We start from the raw sequence: 17778 nt of genomic DNA, 5'->3' as shown, positions 1-17778 counted from the left end.
CAGGTTGTCCTTTAGGACGAGAAAAAACATACAAGTTGTAGTTGAGGATTAATCTTGTGGTTTATCAAGAACTATTAACGCAATCTATCTGCACTCTACTACCACTAATATCTGTCATCTTTTGTCAGAGGTCATGGGCTTGAGTCCATATGGATAATACCAGGCATTCCCCATCAAATGAATCAATATTGAGTCAACCTAATTTGTATGCTGTATTGTATATTCAGTAGTTACTTTTACATTCAAGCAGTATTTTATGATGAGGTTAACCAACACCTCTGTTAGAATGTGACTTTACTTTACCCTTGGATTTCAGTCTTAAGGTAACTCACTCAGGTAAATCTTATTTTTGATTTGACAAATGGATGATCTTTAGCTGTGTTCCATTTCAACATTTTCTGGATCCATCAGTTCACTGCAAGTTATGCATGGTACAAACAAGCCAAGGCATTATGTTCCAAACTTCCTCATGATTTGATTCAGACATTGATGTGATAGTGTTCTGAGAGCTTTGCCTGACTAGAAGAGAAAAACAAGTGCCCCAATGGACACTAAAAGCACAAGTGGTTGCATAAGTCACGACACACCCAAAACCCATGGCACCTAGATCAATGCAGGTGTACAGATTATTACAGTTCTATATAATTTATTCTCTATAATGTATGTAGAAAAATTACGCTTCTGGTATTCAACTGATTTGTGCTTTTGTGCACTTATTTATTTCCTATTCTTCAATTGAATTGTTTTTGGGGAGAATGGATGGACAATAGTGTATACATAGGAACTGGCATGTGGACTCTCCAGTTTGTTTTCACTGACTGCATCATCATCTTGCCTTTGTGTGCATGTATATGCATGTGTTTGGGTGTGGGTGTTGTGGTTGTGCTTGAATAGTGGAGGAGGAAATTGTGACATCAGACCACAACTCCTATTACAAAATGCTTAGAGCAACCCAAAAGCCATGTAGAACAAAAGTGACCGCAAAGATACAGTAATTAGGATGGATCTTGACATGGAGAGTCTAGGTACAAAGAAACCAGGGGTGACATAATGAGTCACACCATTGACTGATTGATGGCTTCGGTTTTACTTCACACACCTCCACACTATTGTTCAACAGAAATGCCAGAGCAACAAACCAATGGTGGTGGTTCATTTATAACATAAATATAAATCCTGTCAACACTGCAAAGCTAGATAGCTTTGATGAATGGGGTGGATAAGTTATGTTTCAAAAGAATGAAGGGTAGAGGTAATATACAAATCCCAAAATAACTTTCATAATCGGTGCTAGGTAAAAAAATATTATGTAGAAAAAGAAAAGGTCCGCACACAGTAAATGCTCCCCAGTGCTTTAATTCTGCAACAAACAAAACAACTTTTCGACTTCAAACAGAAGTCTTCGTCAGGTGAGTTCACAGACATGACAACACACACATATAGTTTTAGGATCCAATGGGAAAACTTTGAACATGTCCATGTGATCCGCCTATATTTTCTGTTTTCAGATCCGCCTAGATCTGAAGACAGAAATAACACAATTTTAATCATCAGTGCTCACATATGGATGCAGATAAATATATAGAGATATTATACATATTATACAAGGAAGAAACCACAGTCAGGTATGGCATCAAAATCATTAAAGGAATGGTCTAATATCAAAGTCCAAGTTCATGCCAGAGGGCTGTAATGTTTTTAATTGGTTGTAGGAGGCAAGCCTCCCAGTCCCCCCCTCCTATGTTTCAAAAGAAGGAATGACAAATTCCAGGTCTTCATTTGCAAATGTTTCATTGGAGTGACCTGTTCAACAGTGAAATTATTACAAAACTTTCTTCAGTATATAAATCTACAGTATATTATCTGAAGTAAATCCTTTTAGGAAAATCCTATAGTAACTTGATCAGGTTTGTCTGTGAATAAAGGTTGCGCAGCATTGTAATTGCATTGCAGAGGCACATGTAGGTTGACAATTGAGAACAAATCAAACAGTAGGTTAATCCCATATCATCATCACCCAGGAGCTTTGCAATGCAGAAACTCTGGCTCTCCAGGAAGCACACCTTCTTTGTTTTCTTTTTTGTCATTGTAATGTAACTCTACAACCCATTTTTTTTTAATACACCTGCCAGTCTCAACTTCAGTTATACACTTTCATACGACTGATACAACTTGTGTAAATACTTTGTGTCACACCTCTAAAGTTCTATAGCCATTGTTGAGAAGCACTGTATAATTGACCACATGAACAGCGGTGGTTTTGGAGGTAGTGGTGAGGGAGCGCAGTAATGGGGGAACAGACATATCTTGCCGATTGATCAATGAGAAAGTCTCCCCATAGTTTTTGCTCTCTCGCCCCCTCCCTGCATAAGCACAGGCCCATCAGCCGATAGCCTTGGCGGCGCCTACCATTATTGTTAAAATGTACAATAGCATCATTGAAACCAAAGCTCTTACAATTAGTAATGTGATCGTTCTCGCCAGCAGAAAAAAACAATCACCTGTGACACACAGGTACTGTCGGTTATGTACGGTAGTGGACTGTCTCTTAAACTAACTGTTCTTTCAGACCCACCCATCATAAAATAGATTTCACATGGATGCCTTCCAGCATAACAAAAGTAATTCCCACTGTTCTCTGATCCTCAATAAGCTACTGGAAGTACTGGAATGTTGTTGGATGAGACCTATTTTTCACTTCCATGTTGAAAAGCACAGTGATGATGTATAGGAATTAAAAGTGACACACTGAAATAATGAATGAAATAATTATGAAATAATGAATAATGGACAGGGAAACAAGGAAGACTTTGACAAGTTTGCACCTGTTTTTCAGCAGAAAGAATTAGAACAAAAGTGTAAGACGGAGTACGACATCAAGGATCAGTGTAAATTAAAACCATCTCACGTTTGGTGGAGAAATGTGATACACGTTTACAAATTTCACATCTTACAATTTAAACATGACATGTATATGTACAGTACCAAAGACAAACAGCAACCCCCCCCCCCCTTACACAGCTATAAAATATTATCATTTATATCATAAAAAATTATATAAAGGTTGTCGTTTCTTTTTCAACCAGCTCGAAAGTAAAGGAGAAGTAGGGGATTTCCAGGCCAAGAATATTCTATGATGCCTGGTGAATGTAATAATATCAGCTTCAATAGAATGACAGGGAAGAGTACTAGCTGGCACCACATAAATAGCAAGAAAGGGGCAAAAACTTCAGATAATACTTCACACAGAGGACCAAAGTATCACAGAGGACCAAGGAAATGTTAGCTTATTTTCAAATAATGATATGCTCTGTGTGAAAAGGCTTCTGGGGACTTTCACAATAAACATAGTATTTCACCTGGGGCCTCAATACCACAAGGAAGAGACATCACAAAGAACATGGGAGATGTGGCAGAAGGAATGCTGCTCAGACAGATGATGCCTGATGTCAAGTTTATTTACATTAGGAAACAAAAGAGTTCTGCATGCTCGGGTTGATGAACAATGCTTGTGTGTCAAGGTACAGTATGCATATCCCTAACACGGAAGGTCAAACCAGCAGCACATCTCCACAGCATTACAATGATCATGATGGTTCTTTTTTTGCTAATGTCGACTGTCAGCTTCTTCTGTTCTTTCCATCTTAAATAATTGAAATTCATCATAACAGCAATTGATTGTGTGATGGTTTCTTCAAAGATCAATTGTATATTTTGGTGAGTTGCTATTTTTAGGGAAATGTACTGAATGTACTTGATTACTGTAACTCAAGAGGCAGTCTAGGAGCTCTTTTGGGGTGCCAGCTATTGTTGAAAATGGCAGTTCAAATATACAGTTAGAACAACTGCCCTTTCAGTGCTTGATTGTTAACGGGTGGTAGTGCGGTGGACCCAAGTGCGGAGAGATACTCAGACGACAGCATAAAGTATATTTCAATGGGGGTTTTAATCACAAAACTGGGGAACGGCATACAAACAAACACTGGGACCAAAGGGTAAAACAAGGGTGGAGAAAACAAGCTCTATAAACCAAGGTACACACTTAATAAGTGGAATAACTAGCACAACAGGGTAACAACTGGAAATGGCGGAACAGACAGGGAGAATCTCTGACAAGGACATGGGGAAACACACAGGCTATAAATAACAAAGAGGGGACAGAACACACAGGTGAAACCAATACTGATAGATTGGGAGGCCACTGGCCCCGTATCGCCAGAGGAGGGCGCCAGAGTCACCAGACAGCAACCTCAGGCGTGACACTTGATGCAATGACCTCCTTACTTCAGCCCATAATATAAAACTTAAACAAATAAATAAAAATAAATGATGAGTTTTTCTTATTTTCTGTTAGCTTCACATTGTTCCTTACATAGTATGAGAACTTTGACAAGAATAACATACAGAATGTTCTCTGGCCATGTTCACATTAATCTTTCCTCATCCTTACATACTGTGGCGAACGGCGTGGGGGAGTAGCTTGCCTTAAGCGTGTATCAAACTCACAATCTTCAATCTTCACATCGCAATGTCTAACATTCACGAGAGATCACTGCATCCACCAAATACTGGTTGCCGAGTAGAGTGATACCAGAGATGAATTGAAATGATTGAAAAATGTTTCTGTACAGTCCATTATTCTGGGGCAATGCTATTTCATCAGGGTAAATGGGATATAAGAACAATTACAAACTCTTCTGGGGCAATACTATACCAAATATTCTATGGTGATGATTCACATATATTTCTTAAGATAATTAGCATATTATTTGTGGTTCCTAGATCCCTAATGACCATGTTTAAATGCTAAATGAAGTTTAACGTGGGCGATCTTATTTTGAATAAATTCTTATTTACATACATTTACGTTCACCGGAAGGAGGTGGGCGGAGTTACACTATTGGAGCTCAGAGAACAACGTAGATGTCATTTTCGATATGCTGGTATCGGTATCGCTAAAGATACACTCCTACTAACCCTAACCCTAAATCGCTATCTGTACATGTATGTATGTAAGCAGTACACTCATACGATGGCGGTTTTAGAATGTATATTGATGATCTTCATTGCATCTCTTTGCCCCGGTAAGTAAAATTATCTCTTGGCTATAATCTGAAATTTTACGTCTTTGTCAAGCCCTTGTTTGTCGAAAATGTAACCCATCAGATTTCGGAACTAAACATATTGATTTCGATTGGCCTTTTCTGCTGCTACTTTATACTTTAACAAATAATATTGTTCTTCTGTGTGGCTATTCATAGGTGAGACCAGGGTCCTCAGTGAGACTGCCAGGATCCAATTTGACATCACACTGGGGTCTTCGGTGAGATGTTATTTTTGTTCATTGAATCTTGTTCTAATTCTTGTTCTTGATTTAAGGGCTGAAATTATGTGAGAAACTAAAATAAATCACAACATGCCCCTCATGAGCACTCCAGGACCAGGTATGACTGAGACCACTGCACCTTTTGGAACTCACACACAGTGGTACCCTCACACACAGTGGTACCCTCACACACAGTGGTACCCTCACATACAGTGGTACCCTATTGAACATCTTGTTTCTCTCTAGGACAAATAAGACAACCTATCTCTTGGCTACAGATTAAGAAAAACACCCACTGTTTTACATCTGCTTTTACGAATCAGGACATTTTTCAACCTCAGAATTGTGTTGATTTCCTTATTTTTTGGGGAGGGGGTATCCACTATGGTGGATATGAGGTTGTTCAAAATTAATATTCACCAACTTAAGGTTGAACATGTGTTATCTGACATGATTATCAGTAACATTTCCATCAAGTTGTCCATGACATGTTTTCACCTCCTCAAGGGCAACGTCTCCTGGCCTGAACAATGCCATTTACAATAATGTTACTGTAATGTTTTTGCATAATGCCAAGGAAATTCATGTTGGCCGATTTAGTAAATTTGTGATTCTGGCTTATTGGTCAGTCGTTTTAAAAATAGTTCCCTCACCAACTGATTCTCTCTAGGTGCAGATCAGCCCACAGTGTACCTTCTGCGTTTATCTAATTAATAAACTGGAGAGCTTGTTGCCTAAGGAGAGGACTGAGGTAACTCATTCTAAGTTTCTCTCTCTCTTTCTCACACTTGTCTATACTCACTAAACACACTCACAGACACACTTGTCCCCTTTCCCCTCCCTTGTCTCCTCTCCCTTCTCTTAACGCTTCCAGGATGCTGTAGTGAAGCTGATGGATGACGTGTGTGGCCTCCTGCCTGCCAGCTATAAGGACGAGTGTGATGACTTTATCAACAAGTACGGCAAGCAGGTGGTTGACTTCCTGTTGTCTTCGGCTGCCCCTCACACCATCTGCGCCATGCTGCACCTGTGTCTGTTCCAGGAGTCACCCAGCATAGGTGAGTGTTAGGAAAAATGGAGTCAGGCCCACGCTCTGTCATTATCGCTCATCGGGTTAAATTTGTTGGGTATTTGAATGTTCTTGGCTATTCTGATATCAAGTAGTTTCTCGTGTAAACATTTCACTTTCACTTCCTCCTCTTCTCTTCCCTCTTCGTCTTCTCTCTAGTGTTTGTGAATACTGTCTCACTTAAGCTTCCTAGAGCATCAGTCATTGGTCCTTGTTATGCCCCTGTGTAACCCTGACCCTGTCCCTCCCTCCCCAGTTATACCCCTCCCCTCTGACTGTGAGTCCTGCCGTACTCTGGCAGTTCTGAGCCGGTTCCACCTTGGTCTCAATGCCTCTGAACCCCAGAGCTCCTCTTTCCTCCAGTCTATCTGCCTGCAGCATCCCAATGCCATCCCCAAGGTCTGCTTAGCCCTACTACACCCTACAGTCCCCATCCCTCTAGCTCCTACACCAGCTTCTAGTGTCCATTAAGCAACCTAAAGACACATTCAGACACACTTAATCAAATGTTTATCTTCATTTATTTAGGCCTAACCCAGAGTACAGTACATTATGAGTTTCCATCAGCAATAGTAGAGAGAATGTAGTTACCAGTTACTGTACCATAAAGGATACAGGACAATAACACAAAGCTGTGAATTGGCTGGACACATTTTGAAAAGGAGTGAGGTCACTCTCATTGTTCCTGTCTTTGTACTTTTTTTAGTGTGAAGGCTTCACCCAACTCTATGGCCCCAGGCTGCAGAAGGTTCTGGGAAACCAAGTGGATGTTCCAGATGCATGCGAGGTAAACCCCAGTGGTCCACTTCCACCTGCAGTGTTTGTCAGACAGTCCTAACCTTACCATCTAAAATCCCTACATCACTCATACTAACATGGCCTTTGCCCTCATAGAGTGACTGTCCCAGTGAAAACAGTGGTGTGATTGTGTAGGCTATAGACTGGTGACTATGTCTGGTCTTAGTCAGTGTTAACAGACTCTTTCGATCTCTCTCTCTCTCTCTCTCTCTCTCTCTCTCTCTCTCTCTCTGTCTGTCTGTCAGAGAGCGGATTTATGCACTGCTGTGAGAGAGCAGCAGCCCCTGGGGAAGGACCACTGTACCTGGGGACCCAGTTACCGCTGCAGAGACATGAAGACTGCCCAGGAGTGTGGCGTAAGTAAATCCAATCAGAATAAAAGCCATGTCTGCCATAATGGTCTATAGTGTGTTAAACAACATAAAACAGAGCAACTTCATTGAACAGCTCTATCTATTGTAAAACATCTGATTGGTTTCATTTTCATTCCAACCCCAGAGTGTGGCCTTCTGCCAGAAGTTCATGTGGAACTAGGATGGAGAACCACAAATTACAAGATCTTCCTAATAAAAACTTTAAAACATGTTACAAAATGTATTGCACTGTTGCTTATGCATTTCTTTGCCACGGTTGAAATGAACAGTTGATAGTTGATTTCATTCAAATCCCTGTCCATTTCTTCTGCATTCCTTATTTGCACTTTTAGCACTGAGATAGTGATTTGTCATAGGTTTGATTTGCTGTGTATGTAATCAAATTTGAACATAATGTTAATGACTGAGAGCATCAGATATAAGTATGTTATGCACATTTATACACAAGCACTACATACCATTTGCATTTGAAATGTTGTGGTGTGTGCACTTTTCAAGCTAGTACATATTTAAGACTTCTTTCTATATGAATGCATTTCCTTTCAAGTTTCAAGTGCTTTTTGACAATTCAGTTCACTGTATGTAAAATAACCTAAATATACAACTCAAAGTACTGACTTCAGGTGTCAGATAAAACATGATGATAATAAAACAATGATGAACAGTGTTTAGCTTTTAATGTGAAAATATTGGAGAATATTTCCAGTTATATAGTTACAAACATGTTGAAACATTCTTTCATAACCTGCAGATTTGGCCATGTTTTCAAAATAAAAATGTTTTATTTATTTGTACTTCCTCATTTGACTTGCTTTCTTTATAACAACATTTCAGCAATATGGGCCCTACTTGACTTATACAGAAATAAAATTCACATATCTAATATCTCCAACTAATTCAAAACTCTACTGCTAGGCTGCTGACAAAAACTAAGAGGAGAGAGCATATCACTCCAATCTTAACTGCTCTGCACTGGCTTCCTGTATTGTTTAGAATTGACATCAAAGTCCTTCTACTCTACGCACTAAATGGTTTGGGACCATCCTACCTTACTGATTCGCTGACAATCTATATACCCTCAAGAGCACCCAGGTCCTCTGCTGCCGGCTTATTGAAGGTTACTATCAAAACCCAAAAGAAAGTTGTCAATGTGGCATTTATTCACTATGCCCCTAAACTGTGGAATACGGTACCTCAAGAAATCAGGGAAGCAAGCTCAGTAAACATCTTTTCATTTTAGCTTTCAATTAGCATTTTATCTATGCTGCTATCTCTGCTGATTCTATTGTATTGATCAACTATCTATGCAACTAGATTGAGTGATGCTACTTTTATAGTATTGATTAATTATGTTATAGTTGTTTTTGTTTTTAATCTGCTCTTGCACTGTATTGTACAGCACTTTGCTGATGTTTTAGTTGTTCTCGTTTTCCTTTTTTATCTGTTCCTTTTTTTTCTTTTGCACAGTATTGTACAGCACTTTGAGCTGCATTCTTATGTATGAAAGGTGCTATATAAATAAAAGCTTATAATAATAATATCAGCCACAGACATGATGCAGGAGTCTTCTGTTCTGTTCCTCTTCAGAGATTAGTTAGTGACAGTTCTGGGTCTGAATGACTCTATAACTAGAAAAAACACATCACCAAATAAGTGTAACCACACATTACCAATAAAAGTGTACTATTAAGAATCCTATCAATGATTGAGACAGACATTTTAGAGCTGGTTTATTTGACCATTCCCAGTCAGATAAAAGTTAAAAGTGAGGGGGAAAAAAAAAGTAGACATCCACAAATAAAAAGTCATGGTCCTCTTGGAGGCTTATCCTGAGGTCATCTTGGACAGTTTGAGGGTCCAGTTCCTTTACGATTGGCTTGTTGGGACTTGTCCAAGCACATGCATCAGGATCTCATCACTCCTGCTATGAGTGTAAAACACAATGAGGAAAGCCAGTCCACGTTCACGCCCCCGTGTGGTTATTTGTGTCATCTTCACTCTCCCTTCTTTTCCAAATCTGGAACATAAACAATCATACATTAGCATGTGACCAAATATATTTGTATTTTCAAAGTTACAGTGAGTCTTACATTTGTAGACATATACATGTATGTTAGATATAAATCAGCAGAACATTACATACCTGAATGTAGGCCTCAGACAGCGTGATCATCTGAGGCAAGATATCAGTCACCTGCAGGTCCTGCATCTCATACCACTTTCCAGTGCCCTTTAGAGAAAGAGGAACACAAATTAGAGCAGTGACTTTTACTGATACCAATAAAAAATATCAATAACTGAGCTGGATGAGTGTTTTCCAAAAATACATCATGCATTTAAGGAATGTAAATATCAATAGATGAATCAACTAATGCTTTAGTTTTACAGCTGTTACAGCTAGAGTAAGTAAACAAGAGGAACCAAGGAACCTCGGTTAAGGCAATTCGCTACCTTTTGTCTTAATCTATGGGAATGGGAAGGACAATTCACACCTTGGATTTGGTGTCCATAATTTCATTGTTGACTTGTAAAATACCCCATTACTACCACACTCACTGTTTAGAAAACATTTTGGGTTTCTTGTCTTGACATTTTTAGAAGATCACATTTCCACATCAGATTAAATCTGTAGATGAATCGACTAATGGAAAAATTTAACTGACAGCCCTAATTTTGATCTTACTGGTAGTGTATTGGCAGGTATCCAAATTTGCACCAGTGGAACACATAAGACACATTTCTAAACATGTAGCTGCCACTTACATGATGCAGAACATGTATTCTGTATGCCCCCTCAGTGGGCTTCCCATCATGCACAACGTTGGCAACCAGGTCATAGGTTGTGTTCTTCTCTGTGACTTGTGCCTCTTCTGTCAGGTACTCACGAAGGTCGACATTCCTTATATGGGAACAAATGCCACGGGACAGTCAAAACACAGACAGGGTGCCACACTAAGCACCTGGAGAGAGACCCTGAAAGACATGACGTTTCGGCCTATACATACATCATCCAATAAGCAATAACTTCACAGTTAGCACTGTGATAAGTTCCACTGTGATAAGTTCCTTCTTAGAGTGGTAACTGGAGAGGGAACAGTCACTTACGTGATAGGGAAGTTGACAATGGTGGGGTTCTTCTCCACAAAGAAGTTGTTCTTGGTGAACCTCTTGATGCAGAAGATGAGGTAAGGGGGCAGTTTGGTCAACTGGAACCTTTTGAGGAAGTTCTCCTTATAGGTTTTGTATTCCTAAAAGCATAGATGAGAGTGAGGGGTGCAGGGGTAGAGGGGAAAAGAGGGAATAAATTAAAAAGGTGACAGTTATGAACATACTCAAACACTTTTTTAAACAGAGGATTCCTCCCAGATAGTGGAAGAGGAGAGAGATGGTATGCTGGCTTGGAGGTGCATCACTCCCAGAAATGAATGTTGTTTTTCTGAGCTAACGTAAACTGGCGATTGAGGGCAATAATACCTTCTCTGTGTTGCCGTTGAACTTGGCCAAGATATTGAAGAGGGGGACCTGTGGGATGATAAGCTGCTCCTTCTCATCCTTGTACAGTGGGGCTGTGGGGAGGTCAAGGGTCAAGAACAGGAAGGTTGATTCAGACATCTCCTCCTGGTACTCCTCTTTCAGAAGCAGGGCCTCCTTCTCCTCCGGTGGCTGGAGAGAGAGTCGAACCAGATTTTGCTTTTTCAAGTCCTACTCATATGATGTCATGAATCAAATCACTTGAGTGACCCACATTTCAATATTGATTATATCCAGTCAAACTACAGTTGGACTCAAGTCTGTGACTGATGTTCAATCATGAGGCAGATTTCAGTAGATTCATAAAGCAATACAATGCTAAGTCACAAGCTATGGGGCCAGCAAAAAGTCACTGACCAAGTCTGGGTGGGGAAGCTTCTTGGAGAAGATGCGCATGGAGCCTTGAAAAACTTTGGTAATGCTTGCTGTAATGGCAATAAGAGAGAGGGGAAAGTGAGAGAGATCTTAGTTATTCCCACAAACTAGAACGGTGAAGTCAGTGCAAAATATGAAAGTCATATACTCCTTCACATATTCCTCTGTCCCCTCCTATCTCCCACTCACAAGGTTTCTTCTTGGTTCCCCCCAGAGCGCCATGCAGAGCATTCATGAACCAAGACAGGAAGTCCACAGCATCCCCTGCAGGACACAGAAATCAGCTGTTTAGCTAAGTCTCAAAACAAAGGGTAATATCTACCAAAAACATACATTTGATAAGTGTTAAATGCACTTAGATCCTGAGAACTGAGCCTCTCTGGTGTCATGTGCCTGACCTTGCTTCGTGATCTGGAAGTTCTTCTTGCTGCACAGCACCACTGCCTGCAACATTTCGTGGGGTGACACATGGGCCTTGAAGTTCCGCGGGTTCCACAATTTGCGCATCAGCTCACCAAATCTTTGCACCAGGAGGAACATTATGTCACCAGGCGGCCTGCGAATCCCTATGTAGTTCTCCTCCTCCAGGAAGTAGTTCCGCAGTGGGGGCACATTGGACAGGGCCTGGGGAGTTAAAGAGAGTCATCAACAGAGGAAAGAGAACATAGGAAAATGTTTAGGCAGTATGGTATTGGTGGCAGGTCAGAGAGTCACCCATTGATATTGTGTTGGATAACACCACAGTCCTACCTGCAACACCACATTGGCATAGTCATTGGCCTTGATGTTGTTGAGCCCCACGATGCCTGGTAGGTAGGTGGTGCCATCATAAGCTCGATATAGCTTGCCCTGCTTGTCTAACCCGGAGATGTGCTGTTTGGTGAACGTGGGCTTCAAAACGTACTGAACACAAAAAGATAAACATGTCAGATTTGCTCTGTTTTTTTATTTGAACCATGACGATGGTCTTTCCTGCGTTACAGTGTGCAAGAAAATATCTGCCCTTACTGTTATGTCTTCCAATGATGAGTCGATGATCTCATAGTTATCTGGTAGACAGTAGAATTTAAGTGTGTGCAGATTGAGGAACACATGGTGGGTGAACTGCACGCTGTGAGTGTAGGCATGGGACTTCAGACCTCTACCTGGAAGACACACACATTTCAGATTAAGCCTAGGAGTGATGCCATCTGGGGTACTCACAATATTCAAGCGGAAGCATTAGATACTTTACCTTGGAAGTATTTGCCACAGATGAGGCAGGCGTAGACGTTGATGTGAGAGAGAGAGATGGAGCATAACTTCTCAAAGTCGAAGTCCAGCACACTCCTGTTGGGGAAGGTGCATGTTGAAGTTTGAAGATGACTCAATCTTTCAAGACATGTTATCTTTAGCTATCCCCCATATTTATAGGGAGTGTGTGTGTAACTGTACCTATTGATCGTGTCAAGGTAAGGGCAGTGGCGGCTTCTGCGGTCCTCTGTGTCGTGTGAGCGGCCAACTTTTACTGGCACTGAGAAGAGAAACAATTACATGAAGCAGGTAAGCTGCATATCCAGTCGTTAGCTATGTGTCATACATTTTGAATGAGAGTAAATTATGTTAGTTTATTTTATTGTTTAAGTGATCTAAACTCGCAATGATTATATAGCTAGCTAACACATTACACGATTTGCTAACATTAACGTCCTGATAACGCGTTAGCTATCTAGCTGGCTAACTCGACAAAGTTAGCTACACTAGCTAGCCAGTTAATGTTACTCGTTAAGTAGCTATTCCACCTTCGTCGTCGTCATCGTCCACGTCCACTTCTCTCTCTCGCTTTACGGAGACCATTGCGTTATATTTGTTGGGTATCAAAAGTTGTCAAATAGATTACTAAAACCCTGACCTGGGTGAGTTGATTTAGCTAGCTAACTGGTGAGCTCTACAAAACACCGTGCACTCCAAAACTCCCGGTAGCAGAAAAATCTGAGGCCGACTAGAACCTTACCCGATGGTTTAAGTTTACCTCTCTTGCGAAAAAAAGATTGGAGTTGGACATTGTCATTTGGGCCTCTAAAGAGCTATTTTTAAACCTTCATAATAGTTTCCATGATGTTTCTAAATAATTATGGGGATAGCAAATTTTAGAAAAAATGTTTTTGCTGGGGAGAGATCTCTGCTAAAAATAGATTGCAGACAGTCTCGTAACATAGTGTGCAATTTTAGTTGGACAGCAACAACCCACATTAAAAGCTTGATTAACATTAGCTTCGATGCATCTTGTTGGGGTGTAATACATAAAGAGGGGAAATATTCACCTCTAAATAAATACTGTATATATATATTGTACCATCTCTTACGATGGATATTTTGAGAGATGATGAAGAACAGGATCTGAAATATAAACCTGGGGGTCGTTTGGACATGAGCCATGGTTTCTTACACCATATTCGAAGGAACCAGCTTGCCAGGTGATCATAGCTAACATTGTTGGGAGTATCTGTACGATATAATTTGTGAATGTCATCAATTCTGAGGTAGTACAATTGAAGATGTCCAGGATTATGCTCATTTTGGGAAAATGCATCGCTAGTACGCCTACTCGCTTATATATCTACTGGGCATGCGCATAATGTCCATCCATGTCCAGCGCTATCCCATGCCATCTTCAGAGATCTTACAGTTGTTGAGTTCACCCATTCTGCTCACGAATCTTGGTTGTTGTTCTAATCTAATCACAAATCATCATCAATCAGCTGCCTCCTCAGTAATGTTGACACTCATTAACATACACAGTGAAACATATTCATGATGACTTTTCCCTCTTTTGGTGGATTATTAACTGTCTTAGCCACCACTTATTTGATGTCTTACAGAGATCATTACGACAAAGAGGTGAAGCAGGCTAAGGAGCGCCTGAGCCGTAGGAACACCACAACCCCGAGACGTCCCCGTCGGCCCGACATCCAAGTGTACCATCCTAGACAGAGAAGTAGGAAAACACTGTTGTTCGATAAACCTTTCTGCCAGTTTAATGGGGGACGTTTGTTTCAGTAGTTGTGTGTGTATGTGTGTTCTCAGATGGCTCAGAGCCAGGGGTGGGTGCAGAGATGGAGGAGTGGAATGAGAGTGGGTCAAGCACAGAACCAGAGACTCAGGGAACTGAGCTCTTCTGGCTGGATTACCAGGCTGACTCTGGTCGTGTCACCTCGTTCATTGTACACAAGGTTTGCACATCTGCATGTGTGTGTGTCTGTCTATATGTGTACCTTTACTCCCTTTATTACCAAGGAGTGCACATGCTTTTAACCATTCATTATTAGGAAGCCATCTCTTAAGTTATTTTGTGCGCTTTGCACAGTTTTTTTACCAAACAATTGTATATGCTGTGCTGTGTCTTTTGTGTCTGTATAAGTTTGTGTATGTTGCCTTCTTGGCCAGGGCTCACTTGAAAAATAGATGAAAATCTCAATGTGACTTCTTTGGTTAAATAAAGGATAAATACAAAAATACATTCATCCAATTTTATAATTTGTGCCCTCATGTCCCCCATGCCCCTCTCTTAGGAGGACAAGCCAGAGAGGGTTGTGCAGCGTGTTGCAGAGAACAATGTTCTGGACTCAGCCATGAGGGTGGCACTACAGGCCCGGGTTCGAAAGGAAATGGACAAACGGCGGGACAAACGCTGAGGGATGAGATTGTCGTAAGGATGACAGTAATGAGGTAGAGGGGGGAGAAGAGACAGGGTAGAGGAGCCATAAGCCCTGGTCTATTCTCCTGCCAATCCTCTCCTCTCCGTGTCTGTAATGCCAGTACCAGAGGATTAATGGGGACATAGCGATTGTTGGCCAGGATCAAGCACCTCCGACCCTGGGCTATGGCTCTAGGGCACAGTGTAAGACTGAGGTTGTCTTATGGTTGACTTTCTATTAGCTGTCCACTCACTCCAGAGTGCAGAAACCAACATGGACGCCCACTCTCACAACAGGTCCCAGAAACTGTGACGCCGTCCCCTGTGAATATATTTTTTTAAATGAACAGTGCCCCATCGAAAGTGTGATGTGTTTCATGTTTTCACTAAATGTACTGTTTGTTTATATCAGTGTGATCATTATGTGAAGTGCTGTGATTCATGGGATTGCATTGCATCAAAGTGTTTTCTTTTCTTGAAAAGGTGACTGTTTTATTTGCTCTCCCACTCATTACATAAAGTCACAATGTGATAGTTTTCTCTGTAAGACTGGGGAGCAAATCATGCAAATGTAGCAGTTGGTTTGTGTTTGTCTAAAGAATAATTCTAATTTATTTTTGATTGGCCTGTATTTTCTGAGACATTTATTTTTGATACTGTAATTTTCTAGAGAGGACCTTAGTTTTTTGTTTCAGTATTAAATATATTAAAGACATTAGTTATTTTCTATTTTCTTTTGGTGCATTCTTTGTATGTACAGTAGATTACCAGTAGTAGCAATGTTCGTGAATTGACTACAAAGATTTGTGTCCATTGTGACCATATTCTCTTTCTCCTCCTTTTGTATAACACATAAAGATCAACTCATTGCCCAGTGGTGCATAATGATTGGTTTTAACATTAATGTAGGGAGAATGTCATGTTACTATTGGCCAGTCTTAGGGATGTGGAGAAAATAGAAACCTGTTAAAGCCACAATCCATAATTTAAAATACAATCAAACGCCACCACATAAAGCTGATGGATGGGGTTGGAGATTTGTGACCACACAAATTCAGACAGAACTCTGGATGCAAAAGCTGAAGTTTATAACATCAACATGAGTTTTTATTTTGAGTTTTAATGGGGAAGACAGTTGTATTAAGCTAATGAAACTCAAGTGCTTTGAGCACCCGTGTAAGGTGGAAAGGAGCTATACTACTAAAATACAATAAATCCAAGTATTTTTTTAAATTTTATTTATGTTTTAAAGTTCTTTAAGAATCAATGGGTATATATCCTAGATTTCTATATCCAAACACAGCTTGACAAATGATAGATTCTGGTTTGAAAAGGCAAGACATGAAAACTATGCCATGGGCACAACGATGTAGATAATGATTCACAAATCAGATACACATAATTATATGAATAAACTATGTTTATGCATGATCAGTGGGCCCTGTTCTTCTTATGTGCAGTGTAATGCTACTATTCATCAGTAGATGGCAGAATTTGCCAGCTTAACTGGGCACTGACTAAATAGGCTGTACCAGTTTTCATAGTACTGTAGTATATAATACAACACAATTACTCCATAGAAGCCATTCTTTTTTTCCACCGCTTGATCCTCTTACACTGTCTCATACAATTATTCACTAATCGCATGTATCTTTCAAAAGGGACGTGCTTGGACATTGTATTGTAGTTTGCACAAATGTAGAGTAGACACTGTGTATAATCAGATCCATCAGGCATAACTGTCGTAGTATTTCCTGGTACACTGTTTCACATTTAGGGGGGCACAGGACAGGTGCAACGAGGGTCGTTTCAATATAGGATACTGCAATGCTGAAAAGTCACATGGCCAGAGTTTCTTCCATGGGACACAGACCTGTATTAATAACCCAGTCCTGTTGACTCTACCCAGATTATAGAATGAATAAATCTCTGGGACACTACTGTTTAATGAACAGCTATTTAGTTGGAAATTAGAACTAGACACAGCTTTTTCCCAGGGCTGTGGTGTAAATAAACAACATGTTCTTGTGGGAATTCAGCAACCCCACCCCCCCAAAAAATAAATAAAAAAAGACAAAAAAAAGAGTACAGGACTTGGAGCTGACATTTGGGAGGACAAACTGCTGATTCCCACCATGGCGGGAGATTAATTCATTGTTTTCAGCGATGCATGAAAATATGCTAACTTCATTCCAGGACCACATGCCTAGCCAAGCCTCTGCTGTTATGCAAACCTTTTTTAGGGGGAGTAGTCTCTGTGATGCTATTGGTGGAACAGGGCCACACCCCTTTGAACTCACACGCCCTGCTCACTGACTTCCATTTGGCATGTGACTGCTGTTGAGAGAGAGGAAGGCATGACACATTTCTACATTCCCATGCCTCTCCCATTGTGCTTCTCCAACGATCCTCCCCAGTTTCATCATTTCCCAATTGGCTGAAAAAATACCCAACCAACACTCTCGCCTTCACTTCCTCTCATATCCCAGTGCAGTTTCACATGGTCTGTTATGCAACAAACCTTGAGGGTTGTCAGCAAAAACATGATTGTGTCTGGCCTTTTGCAATCTATAACATTGACACGCTTTGATCTGCCAGTTTGATTAACAGGAGAGAAAGATGCAAACAG

The 17778-nt window shown here is 40.6% G+C and overlaps 3 protein-coding genes across 4 annotated transcripts; 2 read left to right on the top strand and 1 right to left on the bottom strand.

Moving 5' to 3' along the window:
• The first annotated feature begins 4914 nt into the window (after window positions 1-4914).
• sftpbb (surfactant protein Bb) lies at window positions 4915-8361 on the top strand. 2 transcript variants are annotated; one of them, XM_083673788.1, is made up of 8 exons: window positions 4915-5084; window positions 5262-5323; window positions 6003-6077; window positions 6201-6384; window positions 6652-6794; window positions 7102-7182; window positions 7439-7549; window positions 7692-8361. In XM_083673788.1, exons 1-8 carry the CDS (start codon window positions 5003-5005, stop codon window positions 7725-7727), a joined length of 774 nt encoding a protein of 257 aa, XP_083529914.1. In that variant the 5' UTR covers window positions 4915-5002; the 3' UTR covers window positions 7728-8361. The 2 variants fall into 2 exon arrangements, with proteins under 2 accessions (XP_083529914.1, XP_083529913.1); XM_083673787.1 differs by having other exon boundaries at window positions 5997-6077.
• Window positions 8362-9290: 929 nt separating this feature from the next.
• Window positions 9291-13425, bottom strand: usp39 (ubiquitin specific peptidase 39). Its single transcript, XM_083674226.1, has 13 exons — window positions 13255-13425; window positions 12908-12986; window positions 12708-12802; window positions 12482-12618; window positions 12224-12376; window positions 11872-12097; window positions 11663-11737; window positions 11456-11523; window positions 11042-11230; window positions 10673-10815; window positions 10331-10466; window positions 9711-9797; window positions 9291-9584 (listed from the first exon to the last, which is right to left on the bottom strand). The coding sequence occupies exons 1-13, from the start codon at window positions 13307-13309 to the stop codon at window positions 9531-9533; spliced, it is 1497 nt and encodes a 498-aa protein (XP_083530352.1). The 5' UTR covers window positions 13310-13425; the 3' UTR covers window positions 9291-9530.
• A 285-nt stretch (window positions 13426-13710) lies between these two features.
• Window positions 13711-16362, top strand: cUnh2orf68 (chromosome Un C2orf68 homolog). Its single transcript, XM_083673116.1, has 4 exons — window positions 13711-13929; window positions 14335-14450; window positions 14540-14685; window positions 15025-16362. Exons 1-4 carry the CDS (start codon window positions 13820-13822, stop codon window positions 15145-15147), a joined length of 495 nt encoding a protein of 164 aa, XP_083529242.1. The 5' UTR covers window positions 13711-13819; the 3' UTR covers window positions 15148-16362.
• Window positions 16363-17778: the final 1416 nt, after the last annotated feature.

This window comes from Argentina silus, assembly GCF_951799395.1.
Source record: "Argentina silus genome assembly, chromosome: 7".
Classification (NCBI taxonomy): domain Eukaryota; kingdom Metazoa; phylum Chordata; class Actinopteri; order Argentiniformes; family Argentinidae; genus Argentina; species Argentina silus.
The sequence above is the reverse complement of the archived record's forward strand: the minus strand, read 5'-3'. Positions and strand labels throughout refer to the sequence as shown.

Coding starts and splice junctions, on each gene's coding strand:
- sftpbb (XM_083673787.1), top strand. CDS start 5,003: ATGTATGTATGTAAGCAGTACACTCATACGATGGCGGTTTTAGAATGT. Junction 5,324..5,996: donor ACATCACACTGGGGTCTTCG/GTGAGATGTTAT, acceptor GATTCTCTCTAG/GTGCAGATCAGCCCACAGTG. Junction 7,183..7,438: donor ATGTTCCAGATGCATGCGAG/GTAAACCCCAGT, acceptor TCTGTCTGTCAG/AGAGCGGATTTATGCACTGC.
- usp39 (XM_083674226.1), bottom strand. CDS start 13,309: ATGGTCTCCGTAAAGCGAGAGAGAGAAGTGGACGTGGACGATGACGAC. Junction 12,377..12,481: donor CATCATTGGAAGACATAACA/GTAAGGGCAGAT, acceptor TTTTGTGTTCAG/TACGTTTTGAAGCCCACGTT. Junction 10,467..10,672: donor ATTGTCAACTTCCCTATCAC/GTAAGTGACTGT, acceptor TTCCCATATAAG/GAATGTCGACCTTCGTGAGT.
- cUnh2orf68 (XM_083673116.1), top strand. CDS start 13,820: ATGGATATTTTGAGAGATGATGAAGAACAGGATCTGAAATATAAACCT. Junction 14,451..14,539: donor GTACCATCCTAGACAGAGAA/GTAGGAAAACAC, acceptor GTGTGTTCTCAG/ATGGCTCAGAGCCAGGGGTG. Junction 14,686..15,024: donor CCTCGTTCATTGTACACAAG/GTTTGCACATCT, acceptor CCCCTCTCTTAG/GAGGACAAGCCAGAGAGGGT.